Here is a 25,298-nt window from a genome sequence, read left to right as displayed (position 1 = left end):
AAGCAATACCATTCAATGGATGCTTGAACATTTCAAGGATCTCTGTGAGATTCAGTCCAGGAGACTATATTCAGTGATTTTGTAATTACACCTCAGTGGCCATAGAGGGAAAAGCAGAATCCTTGGCCAGGGAGTATGCCTCGATATAGCTCTTACACTAGTGCCTTTAAACACCTTGTCTACAGGGCACAATCCTTTTTTTCCACAATTTAAATTAATTGCTATCTTGGTTGCTAATTTCAGTAGAGAGACCAAGTATAGAATGGGCATGGGAACTAAGCGCTTTATTCTGTAGAGGTGGATTCATTGAATCATATTTGACACATACTGATGGTGCACTGTGAGAAAGTTCACACAGCCTCTGTTGTATATGTTCTATACAAAGGAAACTTTGATTTTTGGAGGTGTCAACCTGGCCCCTTTCATGAACACTATAAATTCACAGAAAAATAGATGTGGAAAATCTAGTGGTAACAATCAGAGCAACCACTGGTAGAACAATGAATAATATGGAGTATGTTAATGGTGACTTACTAATAAGGATATTTTTCTGTTCTTGTAGCTTTTGTTCTACATGCAGGACAGCGATGATATTTATGGTCTAATAGAGTTTTACCCTTTGGAGAATCAAAGGATTGTAAGCAACACAACAGGACGTTTTTTGTCCTTGAGTTTTGCAAGGCAAAGAGGAACAGTTGGAGTTGTGGAATTGATTTATATTGTACTGTACATTCCTGCTAGAACTGTGGATCTTGAGCATGCAAAAGATGGCATCCTAAATGTTTCAGGAAGAGGCATTCTTATCTTTCCAGAAGGGAAATCCCAGGACATTTTAAATCTACCAATAAGAAATGATGCATTTCTTCAGAATGGTGCCCATTTCCTCATACAGGTACATTGTATGCTAAAATATTTATCAATTGCTTTCAAAATAAAGAAGGGTACAATGTTACTTAGTAGCTTCTTACTTTTGTATGCACTGGGAATTACTGATACTGTATTGTAACTAGAAAACTTTTCTCGGGTATGAAGATGTTTTTTCAAGACATATCATGTAGATATGTTCTCAAATAATTATTTTGCTACCACAAATGTCTTTTCTGTAATCCCTCTATTATAGCATAATAAATCCATTAAATGTAGAATTCAGTAGTATGGAATTATTCATTGTTTTAGAATTTTACTGTTCTTCCTTCATTCCATGGCAATAATACTTTTTAAGAGATAAGTAAAATATATAATGAGTAACTTATATATAAGTTTTTATATCATTGTAATTATTGTGAAAAATACAGTTGAGTAGGTTTTGTGACATTTTTATGAGTGTTACAAGAATGATATTTGTTCCTTCTTTTTCATTTTTTGCTTTAAGGGCCTGATCTAGAGCCCATTCAATTCAAATGGGCCTTAGGTCTGGCTCTTTGTCTACTCTACACTCTTGCAAGAGTACCAGTTTGGCTCATCACTCAGACCCTAAGTCAACATCATAAGACAAAGTGAAACATGTTGATGTAATGTAAGGTTGTGTGAGAGATACCTACTTCTTGTTTTGTGAATACTGATAGCGCTAAGGAAGTGTGTGGAAGGTTAAGTTGATATAACTTATTTTCTGAGGAACTAGAAGAAGGTATAAGAAGTACTATTTGTACTGAGGTAGGGCATAAGGGCCAGTAGCCAATTTTGCAAAGTGCTGTATGAACTAAAGAAAAAGAAGCCAGTCCTTGCATGAAGTAACTAATATTGTAATATAAAACAAGAAAAAAAACCCCAGAAGGATATAATAGAGAGAAAGGTGGAATATATGGTACAGTGAGAAAAAAATTCTTCAGTATGAAAAGCTGTTGTACCAGCACACTGGACTTGGGGAGTGGTCTACTTTTGTTACTTTTCAAGATAGGCTCTTCTCTTCCATAAACTTGGCATGTGACTGATACTAATATATATTCTTTGGGACTAAATTAAACACAACAAGCCAAATCCAAAGAGAATGAGTAAGGGAATGTAAGTTAACTGTCAATAAATTGATATGAATCTAAGGGAGTCTATGCTGAAGAAACATATATGATGTTAGACTTGCTTCTGAGTTTAGCCTTTTAGTTTCAGTTTTCTTTCCAGGTTCTCTTGTGCACTTTATTTTCCCTTCTTTCTAATATTGTTTCTGGAATTAGGCAACTTCTTTCACTGCTGAATAGAGAACAACATTTTTCCATCTAAATTATTTTTTGGTAGAACACCTGAAAACAAGTTTCATCTGCAATGCCAGAATATGTGTGATTCAGAACTGCTGGCTTGGTGACTCATGGGAGTTGTAGTTTGGGTGCCTCATGCCCCAGACCATTCTGGGCCAAGTTCCCCAGCCAGACTGCTCATGATGTGTCATAGTAGCTCACAAAGAGGGGAGACCGTGGTGCATTATGAGAGATGTAGTCCAGCCAGGGATTCTGGATCATACAAGAAAAATAGGGCATTAAGCATCTAAACTGCAACTCTCATGAGACACATTGGAACCATTTCCAAATAAAAAAAAATTAGGTTTCAACCATGTTCCTACTGAGTTTTCAGATGAAAGTTTCTGGCTGACATTTTTCATATTTTGGACAACTTTTTTCAGTTTTTGTTTTATTTTTGCCAAGAACTTTGAATTTTCCCATGGAATATTGACAAACTTTTTGCATTTTCATCAAAATTTTAATTGCAACAAGGGAGATAGCCATTATGACCATATGGCATTCTTTCAATTTAAACTTTGATATCTCTCCTGGAGCCCTACAACAGATTCATCTGCCATATATGCTCCAGAGATGAAGCATATTTATCTACCAAACTTAAATGCAAAGGAAATTTTAAGAGGCATTGAAAAGCAGTAGAAGTATGGATGTAGAAAAACAATCTAGTAAAAGATAAATACTGTAGAATTTTTCATGGTCATTGATCCTATGTGCACTTTCAAACTTTAGATCCCAGACTTCAGTGTTGTACATTTTCTATGAAACAAAAGGATCTTTGTGTTTAGATGAATAAAACAAGAAGGACCTTCTATAGTGCACAATTTATTTAAAAACTCATTTTGAAGCCAGCACTATTTGTCACTAAGACAATCTCTTCAAGTTGTGAATGAGCTATAAGCTAAAGGAGCATGGTTAGAATGAGAAGATTACAGAGTTTGTACTGTACACAATAGAGGAGTAACTCGAGAATGGGGAGAGGGAAGAGGAGGAGGAAATGAAGCTTGAATGAAGCTAAAGAATGGCTAGAAGAATTAGAGAAGTGAGCTGAACATTTTTCAGTGACATACCCATTTAAATAACCTACTGTAGCCAGAGATACGACCTTTGGCATGTTAAAGAAGACTAATGGGCTTTCCCAAATTCAAAGGATCCAAAGTATTGAATAATTCTTTGAGTGACTCAGTCAAGCCAAGCACAGATGCTTACGACACCCAATGATAAAAGCCATGACAACTCAAACACTAATTCAGATGCAATGTGAAATAAAGTAAATATTTTACCACTCACTCATTCTTCCTCCATGCCTCCCCCAAAAACTCCTGGAAAAAAACAAAATAATATTAAGTGGGACTTGGTGAATGGCTATTTTTTGAGGCAGCTAGTGGGAAAAGGAAGAATGTTGTGGTAACTTTCATTATAAAGTCATATACTGACTAAGGTTCTTAGCTATGGAACAAGTAATTGGTGGTGTAAAAGGCTATAAAGGCTGTAAAAATGTTGATGAGATGAGGATAGAGTAGAGGTGCAAATACAGAATTACAGGCAGTCCCCGAGTTACGCGGATCCGCCGCGGTCCGCCGCCCCCGTCCTCCGGGGCGAGAAAAACTGCTCCCCATCTGCCTGGTCTGCAGGGAGACGGGGAGCAAAGCCTTGGAGCACACCCGCAGCGGGACAGCCTGGGCACGCTTGAGCTGTCCCCCTGCGGGCGTGCTCCAAGGCTTTGCTCCCCGTCTCCTGACCAGCAGACCAGGGAGATGGGGAGCAAAGCCTCAGAGCACGCCCGCAGTGGGACAGCCGCGGCGCGCCTGGGCTGTCCCACTGCGGGCGTGCTCCAGGGCTTTGCTCCCCGTCTCCCTGCAGACCAGGCGCGCTTGGGCTGTCCCCCTGCGGGCGTGCTCCGCGGCTTACTCCCCATCTCCCTGGTCTGACCAGCAGACCAGGGAGATGGGGAGCACAGCCTTGGAGCACGCCAGCAGTGGGACAGCCGTGGCGCGCCTGGACTGTCCCGCTGCCCGCGTGCTCTGCGGCTTTGCTCCGCGTCTCCCAGGTCAGCAGACCAGGGAGACGGAGCAAAGCCGTGGAGGACTTGGGTGGTCCTGCCACCCCCGTCTCCCTGGTCTGCTGGGGGGTGCAGCTAGTGCCTCCCCCCAGCAGACCAGGCTTTTCTTGCCTACCCCTGGGGTAGAGCAGCTGGGGGCTGCCGGGTTGGTCCCACAGCGCCGCTCCGGACCAACCGGGCAGCACCCCAGCTGCTCTGCCCCAGGCGTCCTGATTCAGCCGCTGCTGGTCAGTTTCAGCAGCGGCTGAATCAGGACGCCTGGGGCAGAGCAGCTGGGGTGCTGCCGGGTTGCTCCAGTAGCGCCGAGGAGCCTCGCTACTGGAGCAACCCAGCAGCACCCCAGCTGCTCTGCCCCAGGTGTCCCCAAGTCAGCCACTGCTGAAACGGGCCAGCGGCTGACTTCAGGAAGCCCGAGGCAGAGTTGCTCTGCCCCAGGCTTCCTGGAATCAGCCGCTGATCAGTTTCAGCAGCAGCTGACTTGGGGACGCCTGGGTTTCTTAAGTTGAATCTGTATGTAAGTCAGAACTGGCGTCCAGATTCAGCCGCGGTTGAAACTGATCAGTTTCAGCAGCGGCTGACGCCAGTTCCGACTTACATACAGATTCAACTTAAGAACAAACCTACAGTCCCTATTTTGTACCTGTAATTACAACTTAATACTACTGTGGTAATTAATTCTCATTGAAAAATTTCCAGTGGAACAGCTTTCCATTGAAAGGGGGCTAAGTTGATGGAATTGAAATGTTCTGTAGGAATGTTTTGACTTGTGTCAAAATTTTTGACAGTGACCGGGGGCAGACCCCCTGCCTCGTCTTCTGCTAGCTTGCTTCCCTGTACTCTCTTGACTAATTACCAGAGACCTAGCACTTCCCATTTCCCTCACAGACCTCTTGTCACCTGCTGAAGAGCTGGAGCTGTCAGGCTCCTAACCTGCCCTGAAGTGTGGCTTTCTGGCAGCCAGCCACTGCTGGACATTTTGGAAAAAATCCTGTTTGTCAAATGGATTTTTTTTCAAAAATATCTGTTCTGTAGGACATTTCACGCTTCTGACTCTTCCTTGCAAATCTGAATGATTTTTTAAAATGTGAAATTGGAATTCTTATACAACTCTAATGATAACTGGTATGTTTTAATATATTTTGCATGTGTCTGAAATTTTAAAACAAAATAAATATGACTGGATGCATTAGGGGACATATGGAAAACAAAATGGCATGATGTCTCATGGAAAACTGAACAATACAGATAATGTTATGAAATGTTACAGGCTAATGACATACCCTTCTCTGGAATACTGTATTCATTTCTGGTTATCTCACTAATAAATCTGCATAGATATTATTCAAATAATAGGAAAAAAGATAAATGTTTTATAAACTAAGTTTGATTATATTTTAACTAGGAATTAACGCATAACTAGGGTGCTACTAGATATTTTTGCATATTCAAAACCAAATACAAAAATGAAGTTCCATTGACTGTTGGTCATTATACATGAATACAAAGGTGAGTAGAAAAGGGAAAGATTTTTAGCTATAAATTTCTCAATAAATAGAGCACTTTGAAAATATTTATAGGCCAAAAATCTCTCCTGATGAAATTGGCATGACTCCAATTATTTCAGCAGTTCTGCCAATGTACATAATCAGAAATTAAGTTCTTATACTTGGCATTGTTAGGATAATAGCCTACATTTCCTGTTAAGCTAGACAAGATATGATAGTGTTCTTAACCTACCCTGATACAAGCCACTATTGTTGTTCAACAGGCCTAAAGGATAAAGCTTATACAAGAGAGCATATGCTTTAAATCTCCATCACTGTCTGGATCTCTGCTTTTTCATGTTTAATTCTGAACCTCACTTTTTTGTTTGAGGTTGCTCTTTTGCTTTCTGATCATTTTGCAGACACAGCTCAAGATGTTTCTACATCAGTTTGCTTAGTTACCATGGAGTTGGCACATCCCAGTACTTATATCATCAGTTAAGAAGGGTCACATATAGTGCCCTCCATTTTTACTTCTTTCAGAAATAAATGGAAAATGCTGCCTTTTTGACAGTATTTCCTGTCGGTATTCTCCCCCAAATGATCACTGGAACTATCCTTGATAATTCCACAAGGAAAATTTATTTAATGAAGAGTACTGACAATGGGTGAAAATAATAACAGATAAGCCAAAAAAAGGCATGATTTTCAAAAATCACTCGTCTTTCAGAGTATAAAAATGCAGGCTTAATTGGATGATTAATTTTACTGCACAATTTCGGTTGTTGTATGTGTATTTACATATGCAAATGTCCAGTTAAGTTCACTATTTGAATGCTTAACATTTTTTAAAAAAATGGATCTTTGAAAGTTTACATTTCGGGTCTGAAATAGAATTTTTGTTCCTGTTTGTCTTTACCACATGGCTGTAAATTTGCTCCCTTGCTCAGCAAATGTCATGACTGACTTTCCTTCGTATCAACATACAGTACTCTAGCCTGCAACAGCTCCTGAGGCTATTATAGTAACCGAGGGACAGCTGAGATCTAGCCACACCTCTTTCCTCATATCACATCTCATATGTCAATATTCTGGAAATATGGTGGGAAAGGAGCCCTTGTGATGGCTTTTACAGAATCTCCCCTTTTCAATGGAGAATCCTTTGGAAGTTGGGGCCCTCGGCCAGGCATGGGGGCTTTATCTATCTCAGTAGTCTTGGTTCCCACCCCTCTCCACTTGAATGCTTTGTGATTCCTCCAATAAATTTATACCAGTATATTCATCACATACACGGCCAGATTAGAGAGCATCTGATTGAAGCTTATCCTTCTCCTCTTCAAGAGTTGTATTTTCAGCTTTGTACCTCTGGAAGGAGATTTACAGTTCATATGTAGCATAAAACCCAAATGAAAGAATAAGAGAAAAATCGCAAGGCTATAGCTAAAGATGCAAAATAATATATTGCCACATATTTCTGACTTAGAAAAAAACAGAGTTGTGTCCATTTGATATTCAAGAATTTCATTTTTTTAATTTTTGTTTTGTAGCTGCAAAGAGTTGAGCTGGTGAATATCATTCCTCCAATCCCATCTGTAAGTCCTAGACTAGGTGAGATTCGAAATATTTCTGTGAGGATTACTTCTGACATTGCAAATGGAGAAATTGGTTTTACTAGTAATCTTCCCATTATTCTTCATGAGCCAGAGGATTCCACTGCTACAATAGTAAGTTAGTCTTTTTTCATACTGTCCTTTTTTATTGCAAATTTCCTTTAAGGAAGTTTAATCTATTTTACTCACTGTAAACTTTTGAAAGTTAATGGGAGAGAAACCTTTTCTATAAGTCACATGTAATCTAAAACATTTCCCATGTTAGAAATAAAGGTAAGTTAGGAAAAGAACAGGTTTTTTTTCACAAAACACAACATTGTTTAAGACTTCAATGGCATTATAACAGAGAAGAATCTGGCTTGTGATATCTATAAACACATTTGCAAAGGGTTAATCTTTCATAGTCATTTTAAACAAAATATATTGAGGGATATTTTGTTCCCTTTTCTCTGATTCAGATCTATGTTTGTGGGTCCTGGACACGAAGAGGAAAAGTTAGTTAGATCCTGTAATAGACAGGAGTGCTGCCTAGCACCTGGTGACTAAGGGGTTAAACTCAGGTAGCTAAGAAAGGTTTTGGCCACGGGGATGGAAGAACCAATTGAGATAGAGTGTTGAAATTTGAATTGGATATAGATTATTTTTGTCTGCTTTATTTGTGTGGAAGAGAAAAACCAGGAGTTGAGAGACCCAAAATGATTTAAACCCAGGCAGGACTACCATGCCTCCAAGGAATTCATGGCATGGAAGTGGACTGAATAAAGAAAAGATTGGAAGTAAATAAAGGAAGTGTGGATTAAGGATGTTAAGGACTAAAAAAGCAAATGCTTATCGGATAATTGAGTCAACTCCCTCCCCTTGCTGCCTCTCTCAGATAGATCCAGCAAAGGGGTAAGGGAAGAGGGGTTACTTCAAAGCGGCAGCGCCACACGGAGTCTGTACTGAGCTCTGTGCGGTGTGCTGCTTTGAAATGCTGAGGCAGTATTTCAAAGGGGCAACGCTGCAAAGCTGATCCCGAGATCAGTCCCAGGATCAGCTCAATGCGGTGCTGACCCCTTTGAAATGCTGCCACGGCTGAGCTCGGGCTCTGTGCAGCGCTGCACCTTTGAAACACCACTGCAGCATTTCAAAGGGGCGGCGCTGTTTTGAAACTCTGAGGTGGCATTTCAAAGTGGCAGCCGTGTGGAGCCCAGGGTCAGCTGGGGACTCCACAGCTGATCCTGGGTTCCAGTGCAGCATTTCAAACTGGGCAGAGCCCATAGTCAGCTGGGGGACTCCCCAGCTGATTCTGGGCTCTGCGCGGCATTTCCCCAGAACCCCAGGGTCAGCTGGGGAGTGCCCCAGCTGACTCTGGGCTCTGCGCAGTTTGAAATGCCACACTGGAACGCAGGATCAGCTGGGGATTCCCCAGCTGCCCCCGGGCTCTGCATGGCATTTCAAAGTGGCAGCGCAACATGGAGCCCAGGGTCAGCAGGGGACTTCAAGTCCCTTTCTGACCACAGGCTCCATGCAGGTGTTTCTGTTTAGAAACATATCAAAGCACTTTCCACTGGTCCTGGGCTGCACACAGAGTTCCGCCTTCCTCCTTTGAAATGTATGCTCTTGCACATTACAAAGGAGGAATACAGACGTGACTATTGAGTAGTCAATGGAAATTCCATCAAATACTCGACTAGTAAATTCCTCGATATTTAACATCCTTAGTGTGTATCTAGTTGCGATCAGGGTATTTTCCTTTATTTTGTGGTTTGGTTTGAACTGCTGTGTGTCAATCTATGCCTCCACTCCCCATTTACCATCTCACATTGTTCCCAGAGACCTTTCTCTGTGTTTTGTTTTCCTTAGTTGCTCTGTAACATCTAGCAACCAAGTATGCTTTATCAATTTTATCTTTGTTTTGTAATAAAAATCACTTTTTTAAGGTGATGATTTGATTCTTGTGTCTTGGAATGTCTGTCTGTGTGTACCTGCATACCTCCAACTGAGGGGTCAGCTACCAGAGACTGCAGCTTGGTTTTCTCTTTTCTTTTTTCAAGCTTTTTTGAGGCAAAAGAGCTTGAGGTACCCTTGGGAGTGGGTTCAAGTGTTCACCCCCAGTTTTGGAGATAAAAAAAATCACTTGATGGTGGCAACAATTTCCCCAAAATCTGTGGATTGTGATTCTAGGGCGAAGTTTTTGGTAACCAATGCCTGTAGAGACAAAGGATTTTTTTTTCTTTTGAGCTCTTTGCAGGCCCCCATCTTCTGCATGAGAAGTGCCAGAGTGGGGAAGAACCTTGACAGATCCACACACAGGAACTCAGAATTGGAGAGAGAGAGATCAAATTTGCCTCTTTTGTGTTTTGTGTGACTCAGCCGTCTAAATGGACTAACCTTTTCTTAAGGCAACATTTATAATATATAGGGATGAGTCTGAGCAGGGGATCAGAATATAAATTTCCCAAAAGTTTGAGTGTGTTCAAGTTAAAGAGTTTGGTTAATTTCCATCTCTGTTTCATTTAAAATATTGGGAATACAAGGAAAAATATTTACAAAAGTATGGAATAGAAAAACTAAAAGTTTAGAAATAAATTATGCTCCTGCCTGCTAGTAAGTTCAGTTTGTTTGCAAAGAAAATTAACTGTAGTCTTCCATGTAAAATATTAGCATTGATTCAGTGTGAAGACTGAGATATCAAGCCCTCAAAAGTCAGTATGCTCCTGAACTCTGCCTTTAATTTTCCTTCTAAGCATCTTGTCATCCTCATATCCTTGGGTATGTCTACACTACCCTCCTAGTTCGAACTAGGAGGGTAATGTAGGCATACCGCACTTGCAAATGAAGCCCGGGATTTGAATTTCCCGGGCTTCATTTGCATAAACGGGGAGCCGCCATTTTTAAAACCCCGCTGGTTCGAACCCCGTGCAGCGCAGCTACACGGGGCACGAACTAGGTAGTTCGAACTAGGCTTCCTAGTTCCTAGTATCATCTTGGGAATGCTGCAAACATGTTACCGGTTTCTGAGAATGACAAAGAGGAAATTGAGGGGAAAAGTGGAGTATGTTCTATCACTGCTCACCATTTTGTCACAAGATTATATCATTACTTTGCTCTGTTTGAGCCAGTTAAGTGCACATTTCTGGGATTTTTAAAATGTTCACAAATGAGAGAGTGAGGTCTATTAACTTAATGGAAATTATTGTGCTGGTTGTACAGTTGACTCATTGATAAATGAAGCATGTCATTTTGCCACCTAGGGACATTATATTTTTTACGTTTGTAGCCACCCCCCAAAAGCATTTTTCAAGTGCACTAAGATTCATATGTATGTTCTAATATCAGGGAACATTATGTTTTTTTCCCATGCTTCCATTTTCTGTCATGATTATCTTAATGTCAGTCTTTCCGTGATTCTGAATTTGGATAGCTTTGTTAGCAGGTTTTTTTCTAATCTAATTAAAACTCTGCTAATTAGTTTAATCATATTCGTTGATGAGATGGTGCTAAAATAATGAAGTAAATACGTGGTAATGATCTTTAAAATCAATTTCTTTTCTTGAAGGGATGAGTACTGGCAATTCAGTCATACAATTTATAATACTAATGGTGCCTTACTAAATTATCATTAAATTAAGTTGTAAATAGCTTGTTTTACCTCCTTATTACTCTAACCATACATGATTGTATACATAAGTCAAATGAATATGTGAAATACATACTTTCACAGTTTTTCATTAGTATAACCCCTTTGACTTCAAAAGTCGTAGAGGGATAGCGTTGTTAGTCTGTAACTTAAAAACTTAAAATCCAATCAGTGGTCCTGTAGCGCCTTAGAAACTAACCAAAAAAGATATGTAGTGTCATGAGCTTTCGTGGGCACAATCTACTTCTCATTTGAAGAAGTGGGTTGTGCCCAAGAAAGCTCATGATACTACATATCTTTTTTGGTTAGTCTTTCAGGTGCTACAGGACCACTCGTTTTTGAAGTTCCTTTGACTTCAGTGGTGTTAATTCTAGAATTCACTGATGTAGATAGAAGAAAAATAAGATCGTCCATATCAACATACACATTGTGTAGTAGTTTATTAAGGAGTAGCTGATTAAAAAAAAAATTACATCTTTTGGTTTCAGAGTCACAGGTAACTATGTTACTTTTTCAGGTTTCCATTGCTTTGCACCGAGATGGGACTGATGGACAAGCCACTGTGTTTTGGAGTTTGAAACCTTCTGGTCTCAATCCAAAAGAAGTAACACATGATGATTTAAGTCCTTTTAAGGGCTCTGTTATGTTTTTATCTGGACAAAGTGACACTACAATCAATATTACTGTCAAAGCTGATGATATCCCTGAAATGAATGAAACTGTAGCATTAACCTTGGACAGGTATTGTATCCTAATGCTATAAAAAGCAAATGAAATATCTTTCTTTTCATAAGTAATTAACAGTATTGAATTAATAACTATCACATAGTTCATGGAGTGTATTGGTAGAAACCCGATGGAGCATCATATCCTATATTAGTGTTGTGGATGGTTTCCATTTGTCCTGGAGGGTAATGTGCGAATATGTAGTCTCCTTCCTATCTAATTATTTGATTTTATATTTGCTATAGCAGAAATGTGGTTTTTAAGAACTGGTTAGACTATTAGGTACATATATCAACTCTGATCTCTCCATTATATTTGTATGAAAATAGGCAAGTACAAATCCACTTCTGTGAATGCCAAGGTATCCAGAAGTGCTATTGACACATAGCATGAACAGCTTCACAGTCCTTGAAACTTGGTTCTTGCTCTCATTGTTGATTTCCATTGGAAGTTCTACATGCTTTGAGATTACACAAAACAGAAGTTAGAATTCTAATGGATATTGTAAATCATATAGTAATTGTCACAATCCAGACAGTGCAATTTTTTTTAATGGGAGTTATGTTTGAAAAATATATGGTCACTCTCTTCCATGATATTTCTTATTCTTGGGAATTTAAACATGCTCCATCACTCCATGACAGCAGTAGTCTAAAGTCCCTTTCTTACAATCCCCTGCTTCAGAGTTTATAATCTCTTTTCAGTGATAAACAGTTATCCATGCTTTTGAACTTCCTCAGCGTAATGCATCTTGCTGCCACATTGATGTAAACATTACTAAGGGTACATCTAAACAGCAACATTATTTTGAAATAACAAGTGTTATTTTGAAATAACTTAGTCTGTGTCTACGTAGCAGGCAGTTATTTCAAAATAATGTTGAAATACTGTCAAGCTGGAGGACTTCTTACTCCCACTCTTGTAACTCTCATTGAAAGGGAAGTTGGAGGAAGAGTGCTTTGTTTTGAAATAAGTGCTGTGTAGATGCTCCCAATTTCGAAATAAGCTATGCAATTGATGTAGATCAGGCATGTCCAAAGTCCGGCCCGCGGGCCAATTGCGGCCCGTGTTCCGGTTTAATACGGCCCCACAGGTAATTTGGCAATATCTATCTTTTATGGCCCCCAACGAATCCATATGTATTGAGATGAATACATTGTAAAATCTCAGTTAATGTCAGTTGGTCTAAATCAGTTATAAATATATTTGGACACAACATGTATACTTGGTGTTATGTTCCTGTTCATATTTTTTTAACTTAAAAGTTGACAGACAACCTTTATTACCAATAATATGTAATGTACTTTACAATGTTCCTGACATATATTTCAGCTTCCTGGATTTTTTTTCATCTGGCCTTCAGATATGAAAGGCAGAGTGGTTTAACACCTGTTTAGATTTGTCATCCATGTGATGAAATGAAAAGTATGCCGTTTGCAATAAACTTTGCATAAAATAGTTAATTTGCATTTAATTTTAATGGTTCAAAGAATGTCAGGCAAAATGGCCGGCCCTCACGCATGTTCACTTCATCAAATCCGGCCCTCTTTGAAAAAAGTTTGGACACCCCTGATGTAGATCAATTTGTGTAGCTTTTTTCAAGTTAAGCCCTGCTGTGTAGATGCACCCTAAGATTGCTAAGAACAGACTAGAGGAAGAAGAGTGTAGTTGCTTCCCCATTGCTGTTCTCAGAACATGGCTTATACTTCCTGCCCTGCTCCCAAACAGCCTAATAAGAGCCCTTAATATATATCCTGTCCAGCTGTGCCCCTCTTTCCAGCAAAACAGATGAGCGTACTTGCTGTGCACTGGGCATCTGTCCCAGATCTTCATCAAGGACAGCCACAGCTAGCACCCAGTATTTGTATTCTCCATTTGGTATCTTATTTGAAAAAAATACTTGCAGCTTCCAAAGAGCTGAACGCTAGTCACCCATAGTGATGTAGTCATTTCACACAAGCATACAACAGGTGAAGAGAATCAAGAGAATCTCAAGTTCCTACTGAGCTATACAAGGTCAGTGTTCAGGAAGGCCATTGATCATGTGCTACTTCATCACAAAAAAATCCATTGCTAGGTCTGCTTTGAAGAAACCTGTAAGAGCTCCTTGTATTCTCCACCAGTTACTAATTGCATAAAAGACATGGACTCACTCAAGAGATGAATAGAGACAACTATCTCCCTCAGTTCTCTGTTTTTCTTTATGTGGGTGGCTCTGTGTGGAGCTGGTTTTGTCTTACGTGGCTCAAAAGGCCAGTGTAACTGAACTGCTGTGTAACAGCGACCATATTATAATGAAATTTAGCATCATTGTATGGGTGAAAATACCAAAGACATTCTTCAAAGTAGCATTTAACTTCAAAAAGGGAAACTACACAAAACTTAGGAAGTTAGTTAAATAGAAATTAAAAGGAACAGCCATAAATGAAATGCCCGAAAGCTGCATGGAAACTTTCTAAAACACCATAATGGGACCCAAACTACATATAGACCACACACTAAAAAAAAAGGAAAAAAAGTAAAAATGCCACCAAAACTATTCAGAGTGAAAGAGGCAGTTGGGGAGGAGACATCTCCTTAAAAAGTGGAAGTAAAATCCTACTAAGGAAAATAAGAAAATGCATAAGCTCTAGCAAGTCATGTGCAAGATTATAGTTAAACAGATAAGATAGACAAAAGGAAGAGAACATACAAGGTGGATATCCCCAATTCTTTCAGCAATTGTTACATGCTAGAAGTCTACTTCTTACACCCCAATCACTCTGATCAATTCCCCTCCCCCTTCCTCCACTGTGACTTGAAAATTATGGCCATGATGTGGAGCAGAATAGGACACTTTGTGGTTTAACAAACTTCAAAACTTTTCTGCACCAGATGTGCATTTCAGGCATTTCTGATTTGGACAGTGATGAGCGTAAAGTGTGTGCCAGCAGTAAGCAACTTTCTCCCACTGTTGTTGGGTCAAAGGTGAAGAAGCACAGAGATGGTGTGAACTGAGAACCAAGCAAGAGACAAAATTCAAATCTTTTTTGTGAACTTATACAGTCTATCCAGCAATGAGTTAATCTCCCTCAAGCCTGTAGTGAAATTTGGCTGACCAATCAACAGTCGCAAATTAGAATCAGCTCAGAGAGACTGTGTGCTGGAGAAGCATTTGTACTGGACCTCTTCCACATTCCCTCTCTCTCTTACACATACACACTTACATACCAAGGATAAAATATGCCATTATAAAATGAGTTCTACTGATGATTGTATGCATTTATTTAAATGTAGTTAATGTTTCTAAATCTAATGCAGGTTACATTTTTAGCAAACATAAAAGATTTAACTACATCCATATTTGCAAAAGAAACTCTCAAGCCATTGCAAATACATTTTCCCTTTCCTTGCTCCACTATTTTTTATTAAAAACTACCCCTCCTTGCCTTCAGAAGACGCTTCAGTTAATGGATAGGCCTGTTAGTGTTACCAGAGTTAAACAAATCTGGGCTCTGAGGGTACATCTGGATTACATGCCTTTTTCGAAAGAGGCTTTTTCGAAAGATACTTTAGAAAAAGCCTCTTTTGAAAAAGAGCGTCTAGACTACAACCAGTACTTTCAAAAAAGCAAGCTGCTTTTTCAAAAGAGAGCACCCAGGCAGTCTGGATGCTTTCTTTTGAAAAAGCACAGTTTGCATTACATAGCGCCTTTTTTTGAAAGAGCACTTTAGAAAAAAAAGCATTATTCCTCGTAAAATTAGGTATTCCGCAGTCAAAAAAACTGTCGTGTTCTTTCGATTTACTTTTGGAGGAACGCGGCAGCAGTCTAGACACAGGGGAAGTTATTTCGAAAAAAGGCCACTATTTCGAAAAAACCCTGTAGTCTTCACACACCCTGAGAGACTTCAGTGTTGGGGATCCTTCTCTGTGAGAACTTTTCCCCAGGCTGTGTTTAAATTGTGGCACTGCTGGCTTACACATTTCAGCTGATTGTAACTATCACAGTACAGTATAATGTAGGAATAGACATTACTGTAGGAAGCCATGCGTAAAGCATGAAACAAATAACTTCACAGATTAAAACTAACATAGCAAATTACATCCAGAAATAAATTGGAGTTCAGTACAAATTATGAAGGTCTATTATATTATGTACGTTAAGAAATGAACAAATTGATGGGGAGGCAACCATATACTGCACCTGGTGAAGATTCTGAGTTGGGGGGAGTGGGGGGGTTTCTTTTGCACATAACCTCTTGTTGAGTGCCAGGCCATAATTCAGCAAGAATCTAAGGCAAAACATAAATAATACCAGATCACTGCTTTGGGAGCTGCATGAAGAAGAAAAGACCCTTATTTTACCACCAAGTACAAATGGAAAATAAAAGTCACAAAGTTCGTATGGTATCTATTTAGAAACAAATGCTCGTGCATTTTTTTGAAATCATATCTGATGTAATTTGGAAACTAGAACAATCTTGTGGGCATTATTGGCCCAGATCTTCAGCTGGTGTAAATCAACACAGTTTCATTGACTTAGGAGGAGCTATCTCAATTTACACTTGTTGCAAATTTGGCTGGAAGTATAGTTAGAAAAGTTTACAGTCTGCATTATAAAGAACAGGTTAAAACATTGCAGTTACAGAATATAAGTTTGTGAGCTTTCAGTCTGAAGTGTCTGATGGTTTTCAGGTTTTCAGTATAGCAGAGATGAATCAGTGGTGGAAATTCAGCTAATTGCAGAGGGACTATTGAAGGCTTCTTATGCTGATGAAGCTCCTTAATTCCAGTGCTCAGTTGCAGTTTATATGTTGTGAGAAGCCCACTGCACTGAGGTCCAAAGAAACACCAGCATACACGCTAATATTTTCTCCTTACTCAGTGGTTTGGCTTCACTATGCTTACTTCTCTTCCAAGAAAGCTGGTATTTTTATACAGAGATGTGTTCAAAAACCTATCATGAAAGGGATATTGTTTCCAGCATGACTATTCGCTCATTAAGAAATTATTATAACTTAAATCAGAAAAAAGCTTGGACATACATAATATTAAAAACTCACCTGGTGGTCAGGATATCTCACTTGTGTTCTATGCTTATATACATTAATCAACTTTTTGGGCTTAGCAAACTTGTAATGTTCTTCCTAGTATTTTCATTATGCTAATACTTTGGTCTGGAACACTTTTGTGTTTTGTGAAAGAAGGGGCAAATCCTGGCCTCACTGAAGTTAATAGCAAAACTTGCCATTGACTTCAGTAGAGTCAGGATTTCACTCCCTAAGCCTAACTGTAGTCTGTATCATTGTGATTTATGATCATATATAATCAGATGGGGATGTTAACACATAGTAAAAATACACTGTTAAAAATTGTAAAGCAGAGACATATTCAACCTCAGTTCTATTTGTTCTGGGCTAATCACTACAGTTTTGTTACAAATGTGTGATTAAAGTTGAAGGACTTAAGAGATTAGAAAATACTTTTCTTTTATATATTGTACTTTGGTTAATCAAAAATTGTCATAAATGAGACCCTGTTGAGCAGGGCTTATAGATGTTCTCATTCAGACTTTCCCTATGTTTATCTGCCAATATAGTCATTTTGGCAGATTGATGAAAAACCAGATCCTACTGGCAAGTAGACCTGAGATTAAAGAGTTTTTTTTGTCTATTAAAGACACTAAGTAATTACAAACAGAGTTGAATAAAATTTACTCAGCTGCTGCGGTTTGTGAGCATGTATAGTGCTTGGCAGCCATCTAGCTCTTGGAGGAGGGCTTGGTAAGGAATGTCTTGAATGGGTCTTGACATGCTGATTGGTCATGGGGTCATCTCTCCTAAGTGGGAACTGCTGAACCCCTGGCTGGCATTTGTCAACAGGGAAGTGCCAAGCAAGTAGTGTTCCCATAAAGTGAACATTATTAGCTATTGGAAAAGGGAAAAAAAGGGTTAGTTTTTTTTTCTTCTCTTCTAAGATTGGTATTATTGAAATTCTGGCAAATGGCACTTTTATTCCTCTCCCCCTTTCTTCCTCTCTGTGTTGACAGGGTAGAGACAGAAAGGTTTGTCGTGTACTTTGGGTAAGTTCAGCGAGCTCTGTCTTTGTCTTCAGTGAATCAACACTTTGTTTTGAAAGTGGTTGGGTTGGACAAGACTCTGTCCTCTTTATCATTTCTTTCCCTCTGAAGAAGCATACCTTCTGCATCTCCTCAGGCAATGCATGCTGCTTTTGCAGTTTTGTTTGGTGACATGGGGTGCCAGCTTGAAAATGCTTCTTTATTTAGGGTCTGTGAATAGTAGATATTGTGAATGCATGGCTCAGTGTTTGATGTTTGAACATTTGATGAAACAGTAGATTAGTTGTTTAAAATCACAAGTTCAACTTGACTCAGTTAAATCACTGAACTGAGTACAGCTTGCTCAAACAAGTGTTCTTTAAATATCATAAAATAACTTATGGACAGTTATTTTCTTTTTAATAAACTGTGTATATTTGTAGTACAACTTTGTTTACTGACACATCAATAATTTTCATAGTTAACGAAGACAAAAAAAATCACAACTATTAATACCTAATACCAGTTTTTATCTTGTATCCTGTCCTGTATCCTTACTTTAGGATGGGCTATGATAGGTAATAATCAAGAATCAGGAGCATTATTCTCTAGCAGGGATGTTAAATTTCAAGTAATTGACTAATCGAGTAGTCGATGCAATTTGCATCGACTATTTGATTAGTTGATAGGGCACCTCTGCCTTTGAAGTGTAGCAATAGAGCAATAGTCTGATGCTAGGGCTGATGCTACCCTTCAAAGGCAAAAGCGCTGTGTGGAGCATGGGGCCAGTGGGCCAGTCCCACACTGGCCCTGTGCTCCCAATGGCATTTCAAAGCAACAGTACCATGTGGAGCCTGGGGTCATCTGAGGACTCCCCCACTGACTCTGGGCTCCATGCGGCACCACCACTTTGAAACTCTGTGGGGAACCCAGTGTTAGGCTCCACGTAGCGTTTCAAAATGACATTGTCATATGGAGCCTGGGGCCAGCAGGGGAGTCCCCAGCTGATCCTGGGCTCCACGTGGAACTGCCGCTTTGAAATGCCGTGTGCTGCCTGGGGACACCCCAGCTGGCCCCGGGCTGCATGCGGTGTTTTAAAGCAGCAGTGGTGCATAGAGCCCAGGATCTGGCACCAGGCTTCACGTGGCACTGCCACTTTGAAGTACCCACTCCACTTCTCCACCCCTTGCTACCTCTTTCTGATAAGAGGCTGCAAAGGGGGAGGGGAGAGAAGCAACAAATCGACTTGACTATCCAATAAGTATTTGCTTATGGGATAGTTGACTAGTCATTCACATCCCTATTCTTTAGTGAATTGCCTTTGTGAATTTGTGGTTCAGTTAATTCCAAACATTTGATAAATTTTGATCATAAGTGAAGGTTAATTTTCTTATTTTAATGTGACATACAGACTGAGCATGGATAGGAGTTAAAACAGATGCAGAAATTATGTACTGTACATAGATCCTAATTTTCATTAGAAACAAAATATTGGAAAGGATCCAAATATATGAAAACTATGGACCTATATATTATCCAAATTCAAGAGGACTTTTCAGTGCATCCTTCATTGCCATCTTCTCTGATATCTTTTATGTCATCAAGCTTAGTGTCACCTGTAAAGAGTCTGATGTAGAGTTGCAGGGGGTGGGGAGGCAAGGAGAGGGTGGAAATACAAGAAAGTTCAATGGAGTCAGGATAACTGATTTATTAGAGGACAGGTAATGTTTGTTACAGAAGAGGTCACAATCACATGACAAACATCATTCTTCCTTCTGTTTGCACTTCATGGATCAACTTTTCCATTAATTTGTATTAAAATATTATATAACCAGAAACTTAAGTGTTTTTACTTAATTATGTAGGACTGGATTTGGTATTCATATCTGGACTGTTTGTGCCACTAGTAAGTTTAAAGGGCCCAGTCACTGGTCACAAATTGTCAGCACTGAACAGGGAACATCTTGCTGGAACAAGCACGTCTGTGCCAATCCAGCATCAGTCACTACCCATCTTGGAATAGGAGGTGTGTCAGAAATGGCAGACTGGAGAGTGGGCATGACAAAGCAATGCTACCTGTGCCTGTGCTGCCTATGGTATAAGGGCCATAAAAGGATCTTGCAGCAATGGCAAAAGTTATAGCTGCTAGGAAGAATCACAAACTCTTACTGGGTCCAAGACTAGCTCCCTGATGTCACTACATATCCCGCACCAAACATTGTTAAGCCAAAATGGCGAATCAAACCAATATCAAGAATCCAGTCCTGCTCCCATTGAAGTTAATAGCAAAACTTGTATTAATTTCAGCGAAAGCAAGGTAGGGTCCCATATGTGTGACTACTTAAGCAAGTGTGGTGATCTCATGGAATAAAGTACAACATAGCACTAAATCTGACCTTTAATAATTCGTCCATATAAATGTATTTTCACTTCTTTCTCGGAGAGTTCTGGACACACGTGACCTTGTTAAATTCAGAACAACCATCATGATATGTTCAACAGAAAGTGAAGGTATTTTAGAATAATAAAAAAGACAAATATGTGAAAACCTTCACATAATAATTGTTGTGATTACTTTGTTTAATCAATGTCACCATTGTAGTTAATCTTTCATGGTTGGGAGACACAACACAAATCTGCCAGAGTTTACCATATCATCTAATGAACCATCTTGTTAGTCTTTAAAGTGCTACATAGTCCTGTATTTTGCTTCAGCTACACCAGACTAACACGGCTACATTTCTATCAGAGTTTACCATGGCTCTGATATGTGCATATCGATTACATAGAATTGTGTTTGTTTTCCAAACAATACTGTCACTTGAAAATAGCTCTTTATCTTCCTTTTTCAGGGTCAGTGTGGAAAATGAGATTCTTAAATCTGGGTTTACGAGCTGTGAACTGATCATTTTGGAAAATGATGATCCCGGGGGTATATTTGAATTTTCTTCCTCTTCCAGAGGACCCTATAGTATAAAAGTAAGTTTCCATGGTAGACACTTGACCTTAAGCGTGTATTTGAGTACTGGGAAACTTCCTGAACTTCTGTTGTCCTTTTAAAGGAAGGGGAGTCTGTTGAACTACAGATTGTCCGCTTCAAGGGGACCCTTGTGAAACAATTTCTGCGCTATGTTGTAGAGCCTAGAGACAGTAATGAGTTCTATGGAAACACAGGAATTCTGGAATTTAAGCCCGGTGAAAGGGAGATTGTCATTACTCTACTAACAAGGATGGATGGGATTCCAGAGGTAAAAGAATTTTTGTACACTTCAGTTGTGTTCACATATTCTATAGTTGTAACAATTAGTAACATTTCAGATGGGGTTTTCTGTTGGTTCTTTTCAGTCTTTTCCTTATCAAGGGACACAAATAGAGTGATTGTCTGGGCTATATAATTATCACATACATATGAAGTTGTTTTGAAAGAGATTATACTAATTGGAATCATGTGCACTTTGCACTGGTATGACACTTTTTGTTTAAAAGGTAGGATTTGTCCTCATGTCTTTGATCAAAGTTTCCTCTTTGTTCATTATTATGCAGCATTCTGAAGTTCGGTTGTCCATTTGATTGAGTCCTTTCACACTGGAAGTAGCTGCATTTCAGAGATGCTGTTTGAATATAGTATTTATAGAGCTTTGGATGAAAGGTGCCATGCACATGTATATGATGGTGATGATGATGTGTTTTCTTTGTGTTTTCCTATTTCTCTTTGACTCATTTGAAAAAAGAGCAACTTTTCCCCCTAATCTGAAGTAGTGAGTAGGGAATTAGCAAATTAGTTTTATATTTGGGTTTGGATTATGATCAGGTTTTGGTACTAATATTGGAAATGACATTTAGATCCCTGAATCCAAGTATCACCTCCTCCCCATAGAAAGTAGGGTTACAATTGCAACTTCCTTTCTCCAAAAGACCATGGAACTTTATCTAAAATCTGCTGGGGAAGGTGTCCAGATTGCCTGCAACACCACTCAATCTCCGGTACATTGTGTCAGGAGTAGGTGCTCTCACCTCTTTTTGGGATCATGAGAGGTTGTTGGGCAATAGCTTCCTCTCATTTTAAAGGAATAAAAATGAAACCAGCTGCCTTGCTAACTAGTTTGGTGGCAACAAGACAAACACCTGTCAGCTGATTAGTACCTGTATGAACCTTGAGTACAGTTCTGTGGACACAAATGAATGAATGTTTGATCAGTTTTACAAATGAAGGATTTTGTTCTTTTACACCTAGTACTGAATGAAGATTTTACTGTAATTATGAACTTGCCCTACAATCATTTCATCCTTTTGTACTCTGAGATGTAGTGCTCATGTAATGTGTTAAATTACCTTATTATGTCATATAACCTGATGACATTCCCTGCTTCCAGGGATTGAAACAGGGTGCTTCTTGTTATGCAGAAATTAGCACAGGAAACACATCCACTTTGATTTGCTTTTTGAAATTGTCACTCTTCTGGTCAGGTTTGTATCTGTGGACTGTAGTCCATTCTTTTTATGCTGTGCACCTGTATTATTCTTCATACTGAGTTTCCCTATTCTAGCTGGATGAACTCTATTCTGTGGTACTTAGTAGCCACAGTGAACTGCCAAGCAAGTTGGGAAATGCCACAATGGTCAATATAACCATTCTGAAGAATGATGATCCACATGGAGTGATTCAGTTCCTCCCTGATGGGCTAAGAGTAACAATAAATGAAAGTAAAGGAGAAGAAGTCTATGCTGGTAATTCCCTTTTTGTTCAAGCTATTGTGGTTTAATCATACTAACACTATGAGGTTATAGGAACAGTGATTGCTTTCCTAAGCAATGAGATCACTTACTGCTGTGCTGAAGGAGGCTTCTGTTTCATACACCTGCTTGTATGAAATGTGGATTTTTGCCTTCTTTTGATCTTTTCACTGAGAGACATATTCTCTCGATCTCTTATTCTTTTGCTTTGCATCTGCTTAAAGCTACATTTTCCATTTTTGTACTTTTAAACATAGAACTCTTTTGGGAGTCAGACTAAGACATATTTGCGTAATTTAACCTCCTTTGGTAAGCCTAGTGGAAAGGGATTCAAAATCTGGAATATAATTTTCTTTTATTCTTTCATTGTGCAGATGCCTGATCCTGCAAACACTTACTCCCAAGCTTAACTTTAAGCATCTGGATAGTCCTGTTAGTTTTAAAGGGTCTTTTAATCATAAATGCTGGGATCTAGCTAAGCTCCCAGAAACAGGTTAAGCTCTGTTGCACAGATACTTGTCTGTGTATTTAGGGCTCAGTTCTATAAGTCGATAGGAAGTGCTTCCTACAAGGCTCTGATCTGCCCTTATGTTCCAATGATGTGACAAGAATTTAGGGTGCTTAGCATTTCACAGGAGATTATCGGTACAGTAAACTTCCGATAATCCGGCACCTTTAGGACCCAGGGGGTGCTGGATTATCAGATATGCCGGACTATCAGAAGGGGGGGCTATGAGGGGTCTGGGGTGGGGTGGGGGGATGCTACCCCAGACCCCCTCATAGCCCTCCCTTCTAATAGTCCGGCTCTGCCCCAGGAGTCCCCGATTCAGCCGCTGCTGGTCAGTTTCAGCAGTGGCTGAATCGGGGGCGCCTGCAACAGAGCAGCTGGGGTGCTGCTGGGTTGGTCCGGTAGCGCCGGCCCTTGGCGCAGCGAGACCAACCCGTCAGCACCCCAGCTGCTCTTGGGGACGCCTGGGGCAGAGCAGCTGTGGTGCTGACGGGTTGGTCCCAACCCCAGGTGTCCCCAAGTCAGCCGCTGCTGATACTGATCAGCGGCTGACTCCAGAAAGCCAGAGGCAGAGCTGCTCTGCCCCGGGCTTTCTGGAGTCAGCCCTGGTCAGTTTCAGCAGCGGCTGAATCAGGACGCCTAGGGCAGAGCAGCTGGAAGGCTGCTGGGTTTGTCCTACAGCACCGAGGAGCGGCGCTACTGGACCAACCCAGCAGCACCCCAGCTGCTCGTCCCCAAGTCAGCTGCTGCTGAAACTTATCAGAGGCTGACTCCAGAAAGCCAGAGGCAGAGCTGCTCTGCCCCGGGCTTTCTGGAGTCAGCCCTGGTCAGTTTCAGCAGCGGCTGAATCAGGACGCCTGGGGCAGAGCAGCTGAAAGGCTGCTGGGTTTGTCCTACAGCACCGAGGAGGAGCGGCGCTACTGGACCAACGCAGCAGCACCCCAGCTGCTCTGCCCCAGGTGTCCCCAAGTCAGCTGCTGCTGAAACTTATCAGAGGCTGACTCCAGAAAGCCAGAGGCAGAGCTGCTCTGCCCCGGGCTTCCTGGAGTCAGCCCTGGTCAGTTTCAGCAGCGGCTGAATCGGGACGTCTGGGACAGAGCAGCTGGGGCGCTGCTGGGTTGGTCTGGTAGCGCCAAACTTCGACGCTGCGGGGACCAACCCAGCAGCACCCCAGCTGCTCGTCCCCAAGTCAGCTGCTGCTGAAACTTATCAGAGGCTGACTCCAGAAAGCCAGAGGCAGAGCTGCTCTGCCCCGGGCTTCCTGGAGTCAGCCCTGGTCAGTTTCAGCAGCGGCTGAATCGGGACATCTGGGACAGAGCAGCTGGGGCTCTGTTTTAGGAAAACTGAATCCCAGGTTGATTAATTTTGATTAATTCCCCTCCTCTGCTTTTTTTTTTGGGGGGGGGGGGGGGTTGTCTCCACTGCATAGTGGATCGACACTACACTGATTGATCCACCAGCAGTTGATTTATCATGTCTGTTTAGATTTGAGAAATTGAAGTCCCAGCATTCTCTCATTGACTCCAGTACTCAGCTAGTATGAGAGGAGAAGCTGGAGTTGACAGGAGAGCAGCCCCTGTGTGAAAGACACTGCATGAGTGTGTTGACTTCAGCTATGCTATTTGTATAGCTAAAGTTGCATAGGGTAGATCAATGGAAGAGAGAGGGAGGATTTAGTGTAGACAAGGCCATTTGAATTGGCTTTGTTAATCTGTTTCTCTTTGATTTTTATTGTTGGTTTATTCTAAGACTGAATGTTTGCATTTCATAGCTGCTTACAGAATTGTAAGAAACCAAGGAAACTATGGAAATGTCAGTGTATCTTGGGTTGTTGAACCAGTCTCTACCAACGACATCTACCCAGTGCAAGGAACAGTTTTCTTTGGAAACCAGGAATTTTCAAAAATCATCACCATTTACTCATTGCCAGATGAGGTAAACATTTTTTGTTAGGCTAGACCTACACTCACAATTGAGGTGTAACCCTATTCCACCCTTCCCCACCGCCTTGAGAAACACAAACATTTTTCCATGGCAAGTGCTAGTGTGGATAGCATGCTGCTTGTTGCGGGTGGAAGTATTTTGTTGACTAAAGAGTCAGCAGACAGCGGCTCCACTGCTCAGCTTTTGGTAACAGGGTTGTAGTCATGTAGACAAAGCTTCACTTTACTTTGATGTGAGAACACTAACTGAGAAATGTGCTATGACTTTAAACCTTAGAAAGCAGAATTTTTTTGTTTTTAAAAGAACAGATCCATAGAAGAGGAAATCAAAATCCTCAGACAGCATA

The 25,298-nt window shown here is 40.5% G+C and overlaps 1 protein-coding gene across 1 annotated transcript in view; it reads left to right on the top strand.

Moving 5' to 3' along the window:
* ADGRV1 (adhesion G protein-coupled receptor V1) overlaps positions 1–25,298 on the top strand; it is a 391,810-nt gene that overhangs the window by 18,524 nt on the left and 347,988 nt on the right. The window contains exons 9-15 of the mRNA XM_075932856.1: positions 563–892; positions 7,319–7,495; positions 11,521–11,744; positions 20,619–20,745; positions 20,829–21,014; positions 22,314–22,494; positions 24,780–24,943. Coding sequence (XP_075788971.1) covers positions 563–892; positions 7,319–7,495; positions 11,521–11,744; positions 20,619–20,745; positions 20,829–21,014; positions 22,314–22,494; positions 24,780–24,943 — 1,389 coding nt within the window. The remainder of the gene's footprint in view (positions 1–562; positions 893–7,318; positions 7,496–11,520; positions 11,745–20,618; positions 20,746–20,828; positions 21,015–22,313; positions 22,495–24,779; positions 24,944–25,298) is intronic.

The sequence above is a fragment of the Pelodiscus sinensis genome, chromosome 6 (genome assembly GCF_049634645.1).
Source record: "Pelodiscus sinensis isolate JC-2024 chromosome 6, ASM4963464v1, whole genome shotgun sequence".
Lineage (NCBI taxonomy): Eukaryota > Metazoa > Chordata > Testudines > Trionychidae > Pelodiscus > Pelodiscus sinensis.
Note: the sequence above shows the minus strand (reverse complement) of the source record. Positions and strands in the feature narration are given on the sequence as shown.